This window comes from Microcebus murinus, chromosome 12, assembly GCF_040939455.1.
Source record: "Microcebus murinus isolate Inina chromosome 12, M.murinus_Inina_mat1.0, whole genome shotgun sequence".
In the NCBI taxonomy this organism is placed as follows: Eukaryota; Metazoa; Chordata; class Mammalia; order Primates; family Cheirogaleidae; genus Microcebus; species Microcebus murinus.
The window spans coordinates 14,304,641-14,327,555 of NC_134115.1; the positions used below are offsets into that span (position 1 = coordinate 14,304,641).

The following is a 22,915-nucleotide window of genomic DNA, read 5'->3' on the forward strand; positions in this document are numbered from 1 at the left end:
TGGTGGTGTGTGCCTGTAGTCCCAGCTACTTCGGAGGCTGAGGCAGGAGGATCACTTGAGCCCAGGAGTTTGAGGTTGCATTGAGCTATGATCATGCCACTGCACTCTAGCTCAGGCAACAGAGCAAGACTCTGTCTGAAAAAAACAAAACAAAACTCTGTACTTCATTTGGAAGGGAAACAGTCCATTATAAGATTCATATTTCAATGTAGATAGCCCACTAACATTTAAAAAAATTTTATCGTAAACACATACTGATTACTTCTTAAAACTCTTATTTTAGGTTTACGTTGAATTTAAAAATTAAAATGAAACTCATCTCTTATTTTAAAGTATGATCATCATTTTTGGTGCATTTTTCTTATTTTCATATTTCATAAAATTAGAACATGAGAAAAAGAAAGAAAAAAGGTCACTTTTTCCCACATACCCAGAGATAACCACTATTAGCATTTTAATTAATTTTTTCCCATTTTTTCATGTCTTAAACCCAACTGTATTTTATAATGTATGTTTTATTATGAATTACTAATATAATATTACATAGTATGTATTGCATGTTTTAGAAAGCATTTAAGGTATTTTCCAAAAATACATTCATCAAAATAAAACAAAAATGCAAAATAAGAAAAAGGAAATATAGTGACTCTTACCCACAAAAACATGTTCAACTTCACTCAAAATAAGAGAAATACTGTCATTTCCCACATATCAAATTGGCTAAAACCTACTTTTAATAATGGCACATTCTATTGATGAGGCTATAGAAAAACAAGCATTATCATATATTGAGGTTGGGAATGTTAATTGCTAATACCCCTTATGGAGAGCAGTCTGACAGTGTCTGCATATTTCCTTTGACATGTTAATCCCATATCCTGGAGTTTATGAGATGTATTTATCTCATAAATCACACATGTATGCAAGCACACAAACATAATTTGCATATGTATGAAATGATGTTCAAACTTTTTTATTGCAGCATTGTTTTGAGATTAGAAACAACTCAAATGCTTATCAAAGAATAGTCAAATAAATTATAGTATATCCATTCTGTGAATACTATACAATGGTTGAAATAACAAAAAATTCTCTATGCCCTGATGGAAAGAACTGTATGATGTATTATTCAATGAAATAAGCAAGGTGCTTGTTTTATGACATTCTAGACTTTGTATCTGAAAGAGAGAACACCAATCTATAATTGTGTTTTCATGAAATAGAATATGGAATAAAAGTAATAAAAGTAGTTGCCTGCATGTGTGAATGGAGGATATGGGTTGTATTGAAAGTGAGACTTTTCATTTTATGCTTTTATGTCGTATTTGATTTTTGTACAATGTCAGTATATTACCTCTAAAGAAATTAAAATTAAAAGGTAGGTGAAGAATTATGGCAAAAGCCAAATAAGGAAAGCAAAACCCTCGTTTTCTTTATATTAAGTTTAGAGTGGCTTGGGAGACACAAGTACTTGTGGAATTGAGGCAGCAGTGAAAGTATTGGTAGGAGCAAAAGTAGCAGATAGCTTCTATTAAATGTTTTTTATGGGCCAGACACAGAATTTAGTAGTAAGCATTTTATATACAGTGTGTATATGCATATAAAGTTTGTCATTTAATGCTATAACAGCTCTATGAGGAAGGTGCTGTTATTTCTCTTATCTAACACAAGTGTAGGCTGAAGCTCAGGATTGTTGAGTAACTTATTCAAGGTTATACTGCTAGTAAATGGCAGAGCTGAGAGTTAAACCCTGGTCTAGATCCTGAGCCTATCCTGTTAATCATGTATATGTAGTGATCACATGTATGTGGTTATACCATATTCTCTGTATAGAAGAACATCTTGGATCTTTTTTTTTATAGAAGATACAGATAATAAATATGGATCATCAGAGAGCACTGTCATATAATGTACATTTCCTATAATGTCCATAATGAGTATAGCAATGAGGTTTACTAAATTGTTTCTTACAGTGTTGCTCTGCAGTTGAAAATCTAACAAAGTACGGTTTCATTACACATATCACATGTCCGTTTGAGTATGGACTGAAAGGGCTGCACATTTTCCAGACTGCCCTGCATGCATAAATAATTTTCTTCTGAGTCATGTCTTTGAAAAATGTTGAATGGCAGTTTCAACATTTTGAGGTTATAGTCCCTGAGAGTGCCTGGAAATATTTGTTGTTTTGTTTTGATTGGAAAGCCATATATTTTAATAGGCAGCTGAGGTAAAGGAAGGAAGGATTGGCATCCTTTTCTGAAAGTTGATCTGCTTAACACAAACACATGTCTGAGTAAAAGACTGTTTTTCCTTTTTATTAAGGATGGCTTAGGGCAGAGCAAAGATTTCTCTCAAGTATTAATTTTAGGTCTAGTCTAATATAAATGGACAATCATATCACCTGAACTACAGTGTCAGAGATTTAAAAACAGTGGTTTTTAGACCTTACTCAACTTGCATATGAGTTTGGCTTAACTTGCAGAGTATTTGTTTTTTAAAAAACCTGATTGCCAACATTTAAGATTTGTGAGATTTCACATAGAAATCCTGGTTTCTGGTGTTTCTTGAAAAGTTGGGTGTGACAGCCTTTACCTCTGTTTCATGCTTGGCTGTATTCAGCTTGTTTTTAGACACAACCTGTGTTCCTCAGTTTGCACAGTCTGGCCAGTCAGCTTCTCTCAGTTTTAGCACCTGCTCGCCCCACGTAGGGGGGCTCTCTGACTCTGTTTTACATTACAGAATGTGGCTGTGAATTGAGCTGTTATAATCAGTCTTTTCATACTGTTTTCCTAAAAAAAAAAAAAAGAAACAAAAAGCCAAACCCTTATAATTGTTAATTTTTGCATGTTTGTGGTATTTATAACCTTAATAATTAAATAAATTATTGTGACAAATGGATATATTTAGTCATTCATCCCTACTTGAACACTTACATTTTTGGGGGTGTGGTATATTCGAGTATATGTAAATGCCATCTCCTTCACTGGTGAAGGTCTAATGTAAATTCTAAATTTGTTTATGTATTCTTATAATTGCTAGCTTTTTAAAAAGTTTGTTTCTTTAGAAAGAATTTGGCATTTTAAAGTTGTTGCATTAAACTTAAATCAAGAATTTATAGCTTAGTAATCTGATACTGGGTCTTTTTTTTCCTGATAGACTACTTTGTCAGTAATGAGTTATTTTTCATACAATAAAATTAAAAGTAAATTATGCTTGACTGTTTAGGTGATTAAGAATTTTAGCATTGCACTTTTTTCTTTTTTCTAGTATTCTTTGTTCATATGTTTAATTATCTTACCTTTTGATATTTTCCTGATAATTTTTAATTTTTATATTAGGATATGTTCTTGACTTATTTTGAATTTAAGTTATACTGTGATGTTGTTAGATATGTTTCCAAACTATATAAGAGTTAGTATCCTTTGATCATAGAAAAATATCTTTGTGCAGGAGACTAGTTTCATATTTGTCTAAAGTTAAGACATCAGTGTTTAGTGCATTCTTGAGATTTTATTATAATCATTTTGGCACACTTTCTCCCTCTGCTCTCAATAAATCTACAAACCATAGTTCTAATCTGCATTACCTATCTTTAGCTGAAATGTACAAACTTGAAATTTAAATCAGTTCTTAAAATCAACTTCCTATTTAAGAATAAGTTATACAATGAGAAGTAGTTATGTATAAACAGTAGCAGCACTATGTGGCCAGTGTACTTGGAGCTCCAGGCAATGTGGCTGTAAGTTCCAAATCTCTTTTGTTTTGGCTACAGTTTGGTGCCACTTGGTGGTGGTTGTCTTTTTTGGCAAATATTGATGGGGAAGATTGTGGGTTCTGTGCGTGACTCAGTCTTCTGGGACAGTGGCAGGGATTGTAGGGATTTTCCAGTTAGCTAGTGTCCATTTTGTGGGCTGATTCAGGGAGAGATCAGGCCTAGATAATTTTGGGTACTCAGGGATCACCTTCCACTCCCTGAAACAGGTGTTTCCCTCCCCTTCACCTTTCCTTTCCCAGCACAAAAGAGAGGGGAAATTCTGCAGAACATGTAAACCAACTGCCAGTTGCATTTAAGCTAAATTCCAGCTAGATGGGTTTAAAAAAAAAATCTTGTAAAATCTTTGGCTACTCTCATATCTTTACCATTTCTAACATGCTGCTATCATGTATACAGAATTATTTACTTAAGGGTTAAATAGTAAATCCATACTATAGACATTCAAGATTTTTTATTTACTTTTTTTTTTAAATAAAATTTTTAGAATTGTGGCTGTATTCTACATGATTATTTTCTAGAACTCAGACTCTGATAAATACTGATTTTTGTCTTGTTCGTTATGTATTGATATTCCTTTGTCTGCAAAATACAGAATATTTTTATTTTAAATTTTTTTTATCATTTTATACTTTTTTCATTTAAAATTTATTTTGAAGAAATTTGTGCATTGGCGTATAATAATGAATTTTGGTCAAACTTATCTTTTATGATTTCAGGACAAAAATTGCCCAAGATATTGAGAGATTAATACATCAGAGTGATATCATAGATCGAGTGGTATATGACTTAGATAACCCAAAGTAAGTCTCATTTTAAAAAAACTTTTATTAGTTTTATTTTTACTGTAAAATTTCAGCATTATTTCTAAAAGATAAAAAATTGTAGTTAACTTCTACCTAGTTTCTCCTAACTATATTGTCATCCTTTGGCAGGGATGTAATATGTAATGGTAATGGTAGATCACATTTATTTAATTAAGTATGTGACATGCTTTTGTTTGTTTTTAGGTGGATTTTTCATGGGTTTGAGATAAAGGTTACAAACTGATGCTGTGTTTTCAAAAAACTAAAATTACTTCCACTTTAAGAGAGTGGACTTTTCACATGTTGGCTTGTCCTACAATATTGAGCCTTTATATCCTTAGGGCAACAGATTGTCATCCCTTTAGAAGGAGCAGGTGCTAATTCTCTGTAGTTCCCACCACTCCCTCTTGTTTCTTACTGCTTACAGTCTGCTTTAGTCATTTAAGTTACCTACCTGATTTCTGAAGCCATGTATCTGTTTGTGATCCTTGGTGTGTTAGTCGCTTATTACTATTTAGGATTATCACTGATATCATCACATTTTAGGTTTTAAATACAAGTAAATAAATGAAAGTTACATATATTGAGTGTGACTGTTATTTAGTTATCTGCTTTCTCAAATGAGAAATTCAATTATCCCTGTTTGGGTTTCTCCCCTCCCCCAACATTGTGATATTTTGGGGAAATTTCACATTTTATTGATATTTGGAGGATATAAAATACTTTTTTAAAGGCTTTGTTAGAAAGATGAGTAAAAATTGTAACACAGCTAATGACTGAATTTGAAATAATATTCTTATAAAAGAGAAGAAACATCTACCATATTTATTATCTTAGTTATTTTAACATTTATAATTCTTTGTGTGATAAAACAAGCAGAAGTGGTAAAAACAGAAACTTAAGAACCCTAAGTGTGGCATACCAGTGCTATTTCTAACTGAAATGTCTTTAGACAAAATCATTGAGCTTCTGGGTGTCTTAGTTTTCTCATATTGGAATATAATTTCCAGAATGGCAATAATTTGTATTCAGTGAGGGAACCAAACAGACAAATAACTAAAACAGTTATCTGGTACCTAGTAAGTGCTGGATATTTACTTACTAAAATAATGAAAATATAAAATGAAGATAATACTCATTCCTTTTTGTTGCTAATTAAATAAGATAATAATGTGGCTCTCTAAATTGAAAATAATATATTTGCCTGAGAACTGCATGGTTCAGTATGATAGAATTATTGCTGCTCAGTATAGGTCATATGCAGTTGTAAAAAAATCCGTTTTTTCCTATATAATAATATTTTAGAGATGATAATCAGTGAGACAAAAGTTCTTATTAATATGTCAGTATAAACATAGAACAAGTCTCTAATTGTAATTATAATTTTTTTTGTCTATAAATGTTAGCCAGATTTTGTACTTTGCTTTATGTTTTTTATATTTTAAAGTAGTGAGGAATGTAAGGTAGCAATAATAATTTATTTTTAATCCATAGTGTGTTTTTATTTATTTTTTGCTCACCTATGTAAATGCAATATATTTTAGTATACTTACTTTATAAAAAATTTTATTTAGTTATGTCATTCCAGAAGAAGGAGATATTTTGAAGTTTAACTCCAAATTTGAATCTGGGAATCTGCGTAAAGTAATTCAAATTAGAAAGTAAGTTATTTAAGATTTTCTCATTTTGTGTGTGCACAGTTATTTTCCTAATATTCATCAGGTTTCTTTATCTTCTATTTTCAGAAATGAATATGATCTTATTCTGAACTCAGATATAAACAGCAATCATTATCATCAGTGGTTTTACTTTGAAGTCAGTGGAATGCGTCCAGGTGTTGCTTACAGATTTAACATCATTAACTGTGAAAAATCCAACAGTCAGTTTAATTATGGTAAGACAATTTATTTTCCTAATTGAGAGGGCATGCAGGCATCTTAACTATAGAAAAGAAGTTTAAAAAAATTATCAGTATTTTTTAATGTTTCAGTATATTCTTTTGTTTTCCCTAATTCTCAAAATTCAAATATTTGTTGTGCAACATTTGAAATAGGTTATGCTTTGATTTGTTGGTGGAACAGTTACTTTTGTGTAGGCAAGCCCCTTAAAATTCAATAGGTATGGTTGATTTCATCCAAGTTGAATTCAATTAAAGGTTTATTGTGCGTGTTCCAGTGGCTCCATCTGATTGTGTGATTTTTCTTCTTTAGCCTGTTAAGATGGTATATTGCATTGGTTGATTTTTAGAATATTGAACCAGCCTTTTTTTACTTGTGGAATAAACCCCGGTTGGTGGTTGTATATAATATCTAGTATTTTGTTAACAATTTTAGTATTTATCCTCAGGAGGGATATCGGTCTATAGTTTTTTATTTTTTCCTACTGTATCTAATTTGGATATTATGGTAATACTTATCTCACAAAATGAATTGAGAAATGTTCCCTCTTACTTTCTGGAAGTGCTTGTGTAGAATTGATGTTAATTCTTAAATGTTTGATAGAATTCTCCAGTGAAACCATCTGTATATGAAGATTTTCTTTTTAAGTAGTCTTTTAAACTAGAAATTTCTTCCGTAGTCTTAGGGCTGTTCAGATGATCTCTTTCATCTTGAATGAATTGTGGTACTTTGTGCTTTTTAGGAATTGGTCCATTTTTTCTAAGTTGTCAAATATATGTATGGAGTTATTTGTAGTGTTTTTACTATCTTTTTGATGTCTATGTAGTGATATCCTGTATTTCTGTGGTCCCCAACCTCCGGGCTATAGACGGGTTACAGTCCGTGGCCTGTTAGGAACTGGGCTGCATAGCAGGAGGTGAGCGGTGGGTGAGTGAGCAAAGCTTCATCTGTATTTACAGCTGTTCCCCATATCACTGCATAAGCCCCACTTCCTGTCAGATCAGTGGTGGCATTAGACTCTCTTAGGATCATGAACCCTACTGTAAACTGTACATGTGAGGGATCTAGATTGCATGCTACTTTATGAGAATCTAATGCCTGATGATCTGAGGTGGAGCACAAGCATGGATGCTGGTGCTGGGGAGCAGCTGCAAATACTGATCATCACTAGAGAGGTTTGACTGCACAATAAATGTATGTGCCTGAATCATCCCAAACCATCCTCCCCCCAACCCCACCACCATCCATGGAAAAACTATCTTCCATGAAAATGGTGTCGGTCCCTGGTACCAAAAAGGTTGGGGACCAACCTGCTCTATTTCATTCCTGCTAATGATAATTTGTGTCTTCTCTTTTTTGTCAGTCTAGTGAGTGGTTTATGCATTTTACTGACATTTTCAAAGAAGTGGGATTTTGTCTCATTGGTTTTCTGTACTATTTTTCTCATGAGACAGTGAAAAAAAAATCTATGCTGTTTGTATTAGCAAAAATCTTAAAAATATAGTTGCATTTAAGGTTTTTGTGTTAAGTACTTTAATAAATACAAAACTAAGGGATATTGTCAGACACTTGGTAGTCATCAGACATTATGTCTTTAGAAGGTAATATAATTGTATGAACTTCATATCAGCAATTTAAAATTAAAACATCAGATTTCAAGTATTTAATGTGATAATGGCAAGTTTTTTGTGTAAAAGAAAATTTTTCTCTGGCATACAAAAACAACTTACCTTGAGGGTGGAGGAGAAACATTATGTATGACAAGTTAGGAAACCTCAGAGGTCTCAATTATTTGTTGTAAAGATTGAAAAGCTTTTAACAACTGAAACATGAGATACTATATGATCTGTTTCAAATAATTCCTCTGAGTTGTTAAAACCATGAATATAATGATGCTCTTTAAGGGTACATTTCTGAAAATTAAAGCTTTCAATATTTGAAGAAGTTGTTCCCAATCATCACTATTTATGTGGGAAATAGGAAATCACATCCTTTAGAATTACTTCAGTTGTGTGGGATAAAAGCTTTAGTCAGTTTCATTTATTTAATGTAATAATTATAGGAAGATTAGGTATCATAATGTCATTTGTTTATAAACACTTCACAGATTTTAAAATGTTTTAAGTAATTTTGAACTATTTTATTCTTTTAAACGTGTATATTTTGACTAAAGCTTCAGTAGTATATTGGTTTATATTAACAATATATGAATATTCTTGATATACTCTATTTCACATTATTTTTTCTTTTTTGAAGTCAGATATCACATTATTTTTGTGATTTTAGTGTATAACTACTAACTATTGAGTGTGATATTTCTTAGAAACATTTGTTTGTTGACCCTAGCTTTCATATACAATAACTTTAAAAATTATCTTAATAAAAACTCAACGTATTATTAAAATAAGTAAAGAAATCTAGTGATTTCCACATTTAACTTAGTATGTATGATGCTAACATAATATTTTTAGAGAAGAAAAGAACAATTAATTAAATGTAATTTTATTTGTATTTTATGTGCTTCTTAAAAGTAGAATATAAAGGCATATTTATTCTTGATATGATAGTCAATATAATTTTCAAATAGTGCTACAAGTAGATGGCATTTTTACTAACTATATTTATTTATTTACTTAAAAATAGTACTCTTAACAGTTTAAACTTCATTAAATATTTTAAAATTTTAAATTAAAGCATACATTTTGGAGCAATGCGTTTTCATTTTTTTAAAAAAAGTATACCTCCATGTGATAGATAAAATAATCTCTTTCTTTAGTGTCATTTGAAATTTTAAAATGAATAAAATTCTGTAATTAAAATGAAATCAAAGCAATGGGACAGATGGCTGTTTTATTTTTAAATTTCCTCTCCTCCTTCCCCCTTCTCCTTTGGATATCCTTATATATATATCACACATTCCAAACTCAATTTGTAGAGAATTTGGAAAACGGAATGGTGTTAGGAAGAAAATAAAACCATTGACAATGCATCATCCAGAGATAATCACTTTAACATTTGTTGCTTCTTATATAGCCTTTTTTATAATGCATTGTATGATTTCTACATATACATAGTTATGTATTTATTTTATAGCCTTATGTAGCCTTTTTAAAATGTATGATTTCTACATATATATGCTTATGTATTTTTAAGAATTATGGCTCATAACTCATGCAGTTTCATATTCTATATTTTAATCAAATATTATGTTGTCAGCATTTTTTCTGGTCATTAAATATTCCTCTGAAACAGAGTTTTAATGACATCCTATAGAGGTACTGTAATTTATCCAGATCTTTCTTTGTTAGACATTGAAGTTTTCGAATTATTTTCAATTTTAAATATTGCTTAGATAAACATTATTATGCTAAAATATTTGTATTGTATAATTGTTTAGTTTATAAATTCATGGAAGTAGAATATCTATATGCCAGGTATAAATGCAGTTTTTCCTGATTATAAAACATTCATATGGGAAATTCAGTGACTTGAAAACAGTTTAGAGAAAAAACTCTAGGAAAGAGAGCATCCAGAAAACTGTTGTTTAATATTTTGTTATCTATCCTTAAACTTATTTACATTCACATAATTTTAAAATTAAATTTTACTGTTTTACAGATTTGGGATTACAGTATGAAAACTCATATGTAATACCACATTTTTTTATAACAATGATTTGTAAAAAATAAAAAAAAAATGCATGCCATTAAATAGTATTTGGCAACATCATTAGTAATGTCTATGTAATATTCCAGTATTCCACAATTGGAATTCCACAATTCCAATATTCCACAATGAATTATTTAAATGGATTGATGAAGATTTAAGTATTTTTCAACATTTCAAAATTATAAGTTGTCTTGCAGTAGATATCCTTAATTATTTGTTTTTGTGTGTGTTTCTGATTATTGCTTTGCCATGAATTCCTAGAAGTAGAATTTCTCAGAGAAAATGAACATATGTTGCCGAAGACTAGGGAAAATGGGTACTATAATGCCGGTAGAAGTATTAAATTAGTTTAGCCTTTTTGAAGTGCATTTGATAGTTATGTTTTCAGTGTTTATATTTAACATCATCCATCCGGATTTATTTTGGTATTTTCTGTGAATTGGGATTTAACTTAATCCTATTCTTAGTAGTTAAGTAGCTACAACTGAATTCATTCTTTCTCCAAAGAGAGTTTTAAAATGTCATTGATGAATTTATTGGGTTCTTAGTCAAACATTTCACATTTACAATTCATTTGAACTGTATACCTGATCCACTAATAAAACAAGGGTGGGAAACATGGCTCAGGAGCCATTATACATCATTGCTCTGTTTTTACTGTTACAGAAAATGTAAAAACAGATTAGGACCTGGTTGATAAGGTGTCACCATAACTTGCTTGTATTGGTAAATCCTCACTTTTTAAGTTTGAGTTGAATTATTCTAACTCCTTAGTCATATTACATGTCCCCGTTGGTTTGAAACACCACAGTTCTCCCTAACTATACATTACTAGTTGTTTGGGGGCTGTTTGTTGCTCTACTATCACTTTGCTTTTTTTTTTTTTTTTTTTTTTTTGAGACAGAGTCTCACTTTTGTTGTCCAGGCTAGAGTGAGTGCCGTGGCGTCAGCCTAGCTCACAGCAACCTCAAACTCCTGGGCTTGAGTGATCCTTCTGCCTCAGCCTCCCGAGTAGCTGGGACTACAGGCATGCGCCACCATGCCCGGCTAATTTTTATATATATATATATATCAGTTGGCCAATTAATTTCTTTCTATTTATAGTAGAGACGGGGTCTCGCTCTTGCTCAGGCTGGTTTTGAACTCCTGACCTTGAGCAATCCGCCCGCCTCGGCCTCCCAAGAGCTAGGATTACAGGCGTGAGCCACAGCGCCCGGCCTATCACTTTGCTTTTTAATTATTTTCATTTTATAATATACTTTAACATCTTGTGTTTTTTTCAAAAACAATTAAAATTTTCTATTTATTTTTTCTGAATAGCTTACAATAATTGTATCAATTACCAAAAATTTCCACTGCATTAAAGCTATAGAATAGGGGAGAGAAAAATTTTTATATTAAGTCTTAATACTTAGGAACATGGTGTGTTGTTTTGTTTATTCAAATTGTTTATGTCCTCACCTAAGTTTTTTAGTTTTCTTTTTGTGAGTTTCATACATTTCTGTTTGCCCTTTCTCTTAAGATTTTAATGTATTTTTTGTTTATTTCCATTATGGAGTACCCATCCCTATTTTCAAACTTGTTATTGCTTACAATTAAGAAAACTATTGATTTTTATATATGTACTTGAAAATCAACCTCCCTACTAAACTTTTCATTAGTTCTGTTTCTCAGTTGATACTTTGGTTTTTCTTGATAGATACCTAGAATTTTTGTTATTCATGGTTGTATTGTATATCTTTCACTGTTTTTGAATAGAACTTAGAGAATGTTTAAAATAAAAAGGAGACACTGACATCCTTGTTTTATTTTGATTTTAGTAAGACTGTTGTTAATATTTACATTAAGCATATTAACTCTTGAGTTACATGTTCTTTCTCATAGTAAAGAATTTCTATGTTTACTTTTAAAAATCAGAATTAAAAAATCAGAATTATTTTATTCTTTAAAATCAGAATTTTAAAAATCAGAATTATTTTATTTTTTTGCTTTTATCAATGAATGTAATGTGACCATATAATGCTATGACCTATTTATCTCTATTGTGTTGTGTTAATAATATTACTAATATTAAGCCATCTTTGGATTTTAGGAATAAGTCTGGTTGGCCATGTGAATTGCTCTTTTAATATACAACTATTTTTAATTTGTTAGTATTTTGTTTAATGGTTTTACATAATTGGTCATAAGTTAGACAAGTCAGTTTCCTTTTTGGAGGGTTATCTTTGTTGTGTTTTGGAAGCAGGTGATTCTAACTTTGAACACTAAATGAAAAGGCTTTTATTTCTCAACCCTGTGTTCTCGAGCAGTTTAAAATACATCAATATGTTTTCATTAAATTTGGAAAGAATGTACCTCTAAAACTTTCTGATTCTATGCTCTTTAATTGGTTAAGAGAGGGTGCTTTGGGATAACTTTTTCAGAGTTTTCTATAACTCAGTGTAGTCTGATTTTCTATTTTTTATTGAGGCAGTCTTGATAATTTATATTTTTTAATATTAGTGACACTTAGATTTTCAAAATTCAGTAGCAGATTTGTATATGATATCTGCAACATGTATACTTGCATGTTCCCTTGCTTTGTTTCTTCTTTCTTTTTTTGTATTTAAAACATAATTTTGTTTTGTTGTTTTATTATTGTAAAAACCTGGCTCTTGGTTTTATTTATTTTCTTTATTTTTTTGTTTATTAATTCCTTTACCTCCACAAAGGTTGATTTTTTTTATAAGTTCTAGTTTATTTACTTAAATTTATTTTGTTTGATGATCAAAGCATTTAAGTTTTAAATTTGCTCTGATTACAACTTAATTCTATATCCCACCCCAAATTTTAATATTAATACCTCCTTCTTTTCTATATTGCTTCTAATTGTATGTTGTACTAGTATCTTTTAGATTAGAATTATTTAGGAAAGAGTTTGTTATTTTTTTAGTTGGTTGAATTATTTTTCTTAAAACTTTTCTCATTACTTTCAAATTTTAATCTGTTTTGTTCACAGTCGTGGGAGTTATGATTTGCAGTAGTTTGTTACACCTTAACATAGGGTCAGTTTTTGTTTTCATGGGCACTTGGAAAATGTGTATATTCTTTGTAGGCAACATAACTTAATATACATTGTTTTAGTGAAGAGGAAAAACCAACTGTTTTTCTTCCAACTACTCACTCTTCCAACACTTCTGTACCCAAATGTGTAAGGATTTTCCCCACACCTTCCAGTTCTCCTACTCTCCAGACACCAACTGGGTGTCTTACAATTCTTTTGTGACACTACCTACCTGGAGTTAGTGCAGACCTTATGGGTTAACTCACTCTCCCAAGACTTCACCTCAGTTCAGATGCCAGTTAAGAATAAGTGCTTCCCCAGGTTACCACATTACTGTCCTACTTGCCTATAAATCAGGGGTTCCCATGACCCTTTCTCAGGTTTGATTACTTGCTATGACAGTTCACAGAACTCAGGAAAACATTAACTTAAGGATTGCCAGTTTATCGTAAAAAATATGATTCAGGATTCCCAGATGAAGAGCCAGATGAAGGGGTTCATAGCGTAAGGTCCAGAAGGGGCCCGAGTACAGGAGCTATTTTCCCCATGGAGTTGGGGTGTACCACCCTTCTGGCGCGTAGATGCCTTCACCAACTCAAAAGCTCACTGAGCCATGGGTTTTAAAGATTTTTATGGAGGCTTCATCACGTACATCACAGTACCCAGCTCCTTTCTCTTCCTTTGAGGATGACTGGAGGCTGAGGCTGAAAGTTCCAAGCTTCTAATCATGACTTAGTCTTTCTGGAGGCTAGCCCCTATCTCAGAGCCCACCAAGAGTCACCTCATTAGAATAGTAGGTGTTTGTTTATATCACAGGGAATTCCAAGAGATTTAGGCTTTCTTTGTCAGGAACCAGGGTCAAAGACCAAATACCATAACAAAAGATGCTCCTAGCCATCTCTGTTACTTAGGAAATGACAAAGGTTTTAGGAAATGGAGTCAAAGACCAAGTATTAGGACAAAAAATGCTCTTAGCATCCCTGTCAGGAGAGAAAGGTTTTGTGGATTTTGTTGTTTGAACCTTTGTCTTTTTATAGATGATTTTAACCTATTTAAAATTCTTCTTATACTTGATATGTTTTTTATGCTTTCCATTTTTGTGCTTCCTTATTGTTCTCTTTATTTGTTATTCTTTAAGGGACTTCAAGGAACTTAGGGCAGAGGGTAGACACACATAAATTCACATTTAGTATTATAAATTTGGTCGGTTTTCTGTATCCTTGTTTATTTTTTGCCTTCTTTATCCTTCTAAGACTCAAAAAAAAAATAACATTCTTTTAGTTCTGTTGTGTTTCTGTCAACCCCTCCTTTACAAAAAAATATTTTTTCCTATTATAATGCAGTGTTATTTGGCACATAGAGGTTTGTTACTTTTCCATGCTCTTTTTGCATATACCCTTCCCATGTTCCGTTTGCAATAATCACATTTATCCTATTTAGTATATTTTACTCTGAATTCTGTTTTTGTATTGCCTTGGTTGGAATTTGTTTGATGTTATCTTTGCCTATTTTTTTTTTCCATAAAGAGAGATTGGATTTTGTTGTTCAACCCTTTGTTTTTAATAAATGATTTTACCGTATTTAAAATTCTTCTTATAATTAATATGTTTAGTTTTTATACTTTTTATTTTTATGCTTCTTTATTCTCTTTGTTATTCTTTAAGGAACTTCAAGGTATAGTATGATGCTTCTTTTAGCTGTGGAATCCAAAATATAAAATGCAAGAAAGCCCACAAGAAATAGATCATGATACCTATTCTGCGTTGGATTTTTCTCCGTCTTGCTTTATCCGCCTTAAATTTAGTATAGATTCCTCCCAGATTCTGAAAAGAAATTGTCTATTGTGAATTTTCTTTCATTTACATATATTTGTAAGTATTTAAATAGGAAGTTAGTAGATGCTATAAAGGAGCTGTTTAGGTAGATATAATTTTTTATGAAACTATCATTTAAATGCTAGATTAATACAACATAAAGTGAATCTTGGTTTAACATCAATAGAAGAAGAATGGGTCCATTTGATAAATGGGACCAGCCATTCTATTTTGATAAACTAGAATTTGACATTGTAAGCAATTATGACTAGCAATGTAGTTAATACTGTGGTCCTCAGTTCCATTTCAAATGCATTTCAGGGATGGTGCTGATGACTAAAGAAAATATTTGCAGGGGAAACTTCAAATACTTTAGCTGGAAGTATTTTTTAAATTAATTATCATACTTAATTGAAATGAGGAAGTCTAGTATTAATCAGGAGAGTAGCTTATTGTCTATAATTTTCTTTCTTTTTTTGATTGGGGCTTGCCGGTTAGGGGAGTATTTAAATGTTAGGTTCTAGAAAATGTGTGCAATAGAGATTCCTGGGCACAAGCGATCCTCCTGGCTCAGCCTCCCAAGTAGCTGGGACTATAGGCGCACATCACCATGCTAATTGTTTTATTTCTTGTAGAGATAGCGTCTCGTTATTTTGCCCAGTTTGGTCTTGAACTCCTGACCTCAAAACATCCTCTTGCCTCAGCCTCCCAAAGTGCTGGGATTACAAGTGTGGGTCACTGCACCTGGCCTTTCATTTTCATCTCTTTAGGTGATTTTATTGAATACACTTAGTTTTCTCTTAAATGAATGATCTTAAATAAATTATTTTAAAATATTTATATTTCTTACTGTGTTCTTAATTGTAATGAGAATACTGCCTTCCAGAATGCTGAATTGGAGACTTTTTGTCACTGTATAGTGCTATATCCATTTCAATCCACCTCTCCCTTTCACCCCCGCTATCACTTGAAAGGAATTTGCTCAAATTACCACTAGATGGCAGTCTTGTATTTTAGTAACTTGGTGTTTTAGTAGCTAGCTTTTTTTTATTATTATTATTTTTATTCTCTCCCGGTCTCCATCTCTCATAGATATGTGAGGATTTTTAAATACCTTCTTACATAAATCAAACATATTTGGAACCAGGCAATAAACTAGAATTTTGAAGTCTTGTTTGTAACATTTCCACTCCCTATTCCCTTAAAGTTGAGCCGAGTTGTTCGTTGACTCTGGGGAAGTCTTCTCTGACTCCCTAAACTAGATTAGTACCCCTGACAAATGTTCCTTGTAATTTTTTTCCTTTTGGGGTGCTGTTTACTGTTTTGTTTTATGTTATTTATGTGTGTGACTGACTAACTTATAAATTCCTTGAGAGAAAAAGAACAGTGTTCTTTTGCTGACATTTTCAACATTTATAGCATGGCATTTAGTAGATGTTCAGTAAATATTTATTAAATGTATAAAGCAATGTTAAGAAGACTCCGGCTCAATTTATGATTATCAACTTTTTCTAAATGTTTTATTTTGAAATAGTTTCAAATTTAAAGAAAAGTTTTATGCTTTATCCACATGTTGAGCATCTTTGGGTATATTTTCTATAAACAATGGCATTTTTCTTTATAACTACAGTACAACCATCCACATCAGGAAATTGTCATGAATCCTATCTAATGATAGCTCCCCTGCCCCCCATTTACGTTTCACTTTTTTTCCTCAAAACCACATGTTGTCAGGCCTCTTTCAGCTATTTTAGTCAGGAACTAGTTTTATAGTCTTTGACATTCATGACCTTCACACTTGAAAATTATAGGCCTGTTAATTTGTAGAATGGTTCTCAATTTGGAGTTGTCTCATATTCCTTATGATCTGATTTAAGGTGTTCATCTTTGGCAGGAATATCACAGAAGTGATGTGTCTGGTGGCATATTCCTGATGATAATTCGATCACTTGATTAAGTGGGTATATGCCAGGCTTTTCCATTGTAAAGTTACCCTTTTTCTCTTTGTAATTAGTAAGTATTTTACATCGAGGTACTTTGAGACTATATAAATATCTTGTACCTCCTCAGGTGTTTATTGATGTCAGTATAGACTTGGTTTCCTGTTTTTTACTCAGTGGGTTATAATTTGTTGCTATCATTATTTATTTCTGACGCTAAAATTTCCCAAGATTTGGCCTTTAGGATCTCTTTCACATTGGTGTGTGCTTTTGACATACCCTTAGTATTCCTTATGGGCATTCTTGTTTTTTGGCACAAGATACATAAGGCTCATTTTGCCCTTCTCTACCCTAGCCTGAAATGAGCCATTTCTTTAAAGAATGTTGGTTTGCTTTAGTGGAAAATGGTATTTAACAACCAAGACCTATGCCAGACTTGTGCAACCAATAGTATCCCATTACTACTGAGTTATTACTGCTTCTGAGCCATCTGAATGGGCAGAGTTAGGGAATGTATGTTTGTACACGTATAATATGTGTACAGAAATTTACATTTATAGTAGTTTCAGTATTTGTATGTACATGTTTATTTGTGTGTATATATAATCACATACCCAAACACACCGCTGCATGAGGTTCCATTGATACTTCAATTTTAAGCTAATAATATAAACTTTATTCTAGTTTTATTTTCATATTTACAACTTTCTTCTCCAACATGGAGAATTTTGGCTTTCATTATCCTTAATATATTTACTTGTTTGATCAATCCCAGTTTCTGTAACAATCTCCCTGTTGTCCCTTTGAGAATATGCCCTCTTCACCCCATGCAAGGACTGATACCCCAGATCAGCTTTGCTCCCATCCCTGCCCCCCATTTGGGTGCTCTCCCTTTTTGTTTCTTCATTTTGTTTTTAATTTCTAGCTTTATTACATTGTGATCAGAAAGTTTTGTTTGTAATATTTCTATTTTGTGAAACTTACTGTTGTTTTCCTGGTGACCTAATATGTGATCGATTTTTGTGAATGTTTCATGTGCTCTTGTGAAGAAGATATATTCTCTATCTGTATCAGGATAAAGTAGTTGACATTTATACATAAGAATTGCTTTATTGATTATGTTATTCAGTTCTCCCTCTACAGATATATATATATATATTTGTATAATTGGTCTGTCTTGTACTGAGAGTGGTGTGTTGAAGTCTACTATCAATAGTGTGTTTCTGTTGATCTCCTGCAGTTTCTGCTTTGTAGGAGAGTTAATCTTATTTCATGCATAAATATAAAGTATTATTATTATATTTTCCTTGTCAATTGCCATTTTTGTCATCGGAAAGTTCCTCCTTGGTCTCATTTAATATTTTTTGGCCCAAACTCTACTTTGATCTGAGGATTTCAACCCCTACTTTATTATTTCCATTTGCCTCCTATATCTTTGCCCATGTCTCTACTTACAGGTAGTTCAGAGTTTGTATATTCTGTCTTCTAGTAATGCTGACAGCCTGGATCATGTATGGTTTTTATTTGTGCTACTTGTTGAATTTATTTGTTGGTTAGGATGTGTGAAAAGATTGAAATTCAGGTGGCTGCCATTATCTTCTAGTTCAAGAATCTGATTTTTCTATTTTTAATGTAAATATCTGCTGTAATACTAACCATATTAGAAGCATGTATTTTTTCTTTGTAGAGTCTCTGAGTCCAAATAACATACACAGTTTTTTAGAGGTACCCTTAGGTTTGCTTGAGATCCATTTAAAACTTTTCTTGTTGTTAAATGAGGGTATTAACTTCAACTCCAAAATTTTGAGTCTGTGAGTCATAGTATATTGATGATTAAGGCTAAAACACCTCATCTTTCTTTGTATTTGCACTTAATATTGGCCATGTCCTCAATAAAACCTTGGCCTTTACTTGGCTATTATTAGAAGCCAATGCCATTGGATGTTACTGTGTTAATTTAATATTTCAATTGTTTATATTCAAGTGATAAGATTGACAGTTTTTAGCATATTTGATTTATGCAGATGAAGATTTATCCTTTGGTTAATGAATACGGCAATTACTCAAATGTAGCCTTTTTATATCAGGTTGAGTAGATTGTGGTTTATTTAGTCTGAGTTACCTCATTTGATTGATTCTTGCTGGGGCAACCTATTTTGTCCAAATGGCTTTTATTATAGTCAGAATTTCCAAATATAGCTCCCTTCACTGTGACCAGAATTTAATACTATAATTTTTAAAATAATATAAGAATATATTGTATTTTATAAAATTAGAACACTTAAATCTAAAGTGCCCTTTGACCTCGGCTTGAACCTTGTCCTACTTTACTATAGTTAACTATTAATACTTTAATGAGTTTTGTGTGAGTGGAGGAGATTGAAACTTCAGATTGAAATGGCCCGTTGAGTCTCAGGAAGGGAAAAGGAACACAGACATCTTTTATGTGTACCAGTGAGATTCTTGAGTTTCAAGTATAAAGAGAAAATATTAACGTGCTGCCACTTTAGAAGAATGGTAATTTAAAAGGAAATAATGATAATAATAACAGCAGCTAACATTCATTGAGTATCTAGCATGTGCCATGCCTTGTTCTAAGTGCTAGCATATATGATACTCTTAATCAATGCAACAAACAACCCAGCAAGGTTGTTACCTTCATTTTACAGAAGAGAAAATGGGGGCAGATTATTAAGCATTCTATTCCCCCATTTTCTCTTCTGGAAGGTAGTAAACAGCCAAATGTCTTTTGCAAAGACTGTCTTTTGTTGGTCACTGCCAACAAACTACACCTTAGTGTGTATAAGAATTCAGAAAATATGCTGTCTGAACACTCTCTGAAGAAAGTCAGTAAGTAAAAAGATCTCAAGATAGAAGACTGGGAATTTGTAAAATGTATTACCTAAAAACATTATAAATGGAGTAATACTGGAGAAGTGAAAGTTAATTTGTCTTGGTGGGGTGGCTTAGTTATTTAATTTGATGTAGTGTTAGAAAAATGTCAGTTAATTATGTGACTGAAAGGATGGGAAATAGAATCAAAAGGCACGATAGAAAACTTCCAAATTAAGGAAGAAGAAAAGGAAATGTGGAGAAACACAGCCAAATCAATAAAAAATAAGAGAGAGGTAAAGAGGAAGAGAAAAGCATTTAAAAAGTAGTAGAAAATAAGATGAAAGGAATAAAATAAAGTATGTATCTGTCATTACTAACTGTGAATGAGCTAAAATTCCCTCAAAAGTCAGATCTTGAAAGTCACACAGTTTAGTGGGTTGTGTGTGTTTATGAGTTAGTGATAAAGAAAGGTTGAAAATGAATGACTGGACCAAGATAAACTAGGAAAATGCAAACAAAAACAAAGCACAAGTATTAATATTAAGGTTAGAAAAAGAAAAATTCAAGGTCAAAAACAGGAACTAGATAAAAGATAAGATATTATGTGTTAACAAGTTGAAATCCTTGAAGATACTGTAAACCTTTATACAGTACAACTACCAGTACCATAACCATGACACCCACATAAGCAGAGCTAAATCTCTAGGAACCGCAACTAGATAAGAAGACAGTTATGAGAATTTAAAATGCTGCTTTCAAAATTTGACATATCAAAAAGACAAAAAATAAGCAAGGATATAGAGAATTTGAATAATAAAGTCAACAAGCACGATTTGTGGATTCATTAGGATCTATTTTTTAGAACATATTTAATGATGTTCTCCAGTTGAGATTGAAATTTAAGAAAGAGGGAGATGTGAGATGTAATAAGTGGTGGAACTAATCTGGGAGTCCAGTAAAAAGAAATAACTGGATGGAAAGCTGAAGTTTCCTAGAAGGCTATTCATCCAAATTGGAATTGGAAGTTAGTGGGATCCTGAAATTATGGTTTTAAAAAAGTAGAATGGATTTTAAGAAATTATATAATATAATATGATTAAGAAACTGAAAACTATTAGGGACATGGAGGGGAAAAAAAGGCCCATGAATCTTCTTCCATAAAAGGATAAAACAGCAATGGAAAAACTATGCAAAAATGTCACACTACAAATATGAAACAAACTAAAATGTCTTGTCAGTTGAAGTATTTGAGGTATATGAAGGAATCCATTGGAAGTAGACCCTGGAAACATTTTCTTTTGGGGAACATACACTTTGGCTTTGCAGTGAACTATAGTATATTTACAGGATCTTAATGTAATTAAGTACTATTGTTTTTCACTTTTTCAATCTGCTTATGGAAGAAGTATAAGTTCCCTTCTTTATGTTCACAAAACATTTAAAACTTTATATATATATATTTTTTAAGACAGTACTAGATGGGAAAACTTTATATTTTTTACAGAGAAATCTTACTGATGATTTTAAGAAACATTTATAGATTTCATTGTGATCCAAAATATGAATAGAAATCAACAAAAAGTTGAATTAAAAATGGGTACTTGGAGGCCGGGCGCTGTGGCTCACGCCTGTAATCCTAGCTCTTGGGAGGCCGAGGCGGGCGGATTGCTCAAGGTCAGGAGTTCAAAACCAGCCTGAGCAAGAGCGAGACCCCGTCTCTACTATAAATAGAAAGAAATTAATTGGCCAACTGATATATATATATAAAAAATTAGCCGGGCATGGTGGCGCATGCCTGTAGTCCCAGCTACCCGGGAGGCTGAGGCAGAAGGATCACTCGAGCCCAGGAGTTTGAGGTTGCTGTGAGCTAGGCTGACGCCACGGCACTCACTCTAGCCTGGGCAACAAAGCGAGACTCTGTCTCAAAAAAAAAAAAAAAAATGGGTACTTGGAAATTATGTAATATTCTTCTTTAAAAAAAGAGAAAATTTAAAATCAATGTTACAGATTATGTAGAACTGTACTAGTTCTAGGTAGCCATTGACTACCATATGTGGCTACTTAAATTTAAATTAATTAAGATCAAATATTTTAAAAAATCAACTCTTCAGTGAGCTAGGCTCATTCCAGTGCTTAATAGCCACCTGTAACTGGTGGCTGCCAAATTGGCCAGTGCAGATATAGAACATTTCCATCCTAGCAAAAGTTCATTTGAACAGGTAGAAAGTAGTACAAGAGAGAACACTTCTGATTTATGGGTCATGGCTAATCTGGTATTCAGAAGAAAATTGAGAGTCTTTATTAGCTTGTATTACTTAAGAAAAAGACTGACAATAAGTACTCAATTTAAGAAATTAGAAAAAGAAGAAAATAAAAGGAAGTAAGAGAAGAAAGTTCTAAAAATAAATACTGAAAACAATGGGATAGAAATAAAACATAAAAATACTGAAAGTGATTAGGAAAAAGCAGAGATTCTTAACAGGCTATAATTATTGAAAAGGAAATAAAAATATATATTTATTAGTCACCACATCGAGATGATATTCCAGCTGAATCATATTTATAATTTTAAAAAAGATTATGCTTTTGTTATTTATTCTAATAAATGATGGGAAGCTTTTAAATTTATTTACTTTTTGGAAGCTAGTATAATCTTGATACCAGTACTTGGTAAAGATAATTTTAAAAAGTCACCTTAAGAATTTGGATGCAAAAATTCTAAATATTAGCTAATTATGTACAATTAAAGAATAGCATTTTCTTGGAATGCAATGATAATTCACAATAGGAAACCTATCAACATAATTTATTGAATCAGCAGTTTAAGGGAGAAAAACCATGTGAGTGAGTCTATTATTAGATGCTGAAAGGAATTTGATAATTAAAACTCTGAATATAAGAAAAACTATGGTGAAACCACTCAAGTTATAGAAATAATAATGGCACTTACCACCTAGGGTGGTGATAAGGATTTAATGACTTAATACATCTAAAAACACTTACAGTACTGTCTGGCACATAGAAATTATTCATTGTTAGCTATTTTTATTAAACATGGTAAAGTTGATTTGCAAAAAATAAAAAGCCAAATATTGCATTAAATGGCAGAACATTTTGGTTAAAATTATAAACAAGACA

The 22,915-nt window shown here is 31.9% G+C and overlaps 1 protein-coding gene across 5 annotated transcripts in view; it reads left to right on the forward strand.

Moving 5' to 3' along the window:
- Positions 1-22,915, forward strand: part of AGTPBP1 (ATP/GTP binding carboxypeptidase 1) — a 175,655-nt gene that overhangs the window by 107,505 nt on the left and 45,235 nt on the right. For all 5 annotated transcript variants that reach the window (XM_012787275.2, XM_012787272.3, XM_076008569.1 and 2 more), the window contains 3 exons: positions 4,492-4,575; positions 6,153-6,239; positions 6,324-6,472. In XM_012787275.2, coding sequence (XP_012642729.1) covers positions 4,492-4,575; positions 6,153-6,239; positions 6,324-6,472 — 320 coding nt within the window. The remainder of the gene's footprint in view (positions 1-4,491; positions 4,576-6,152; positions 6,240-6,323; positions 6,473-22,915) is intronic.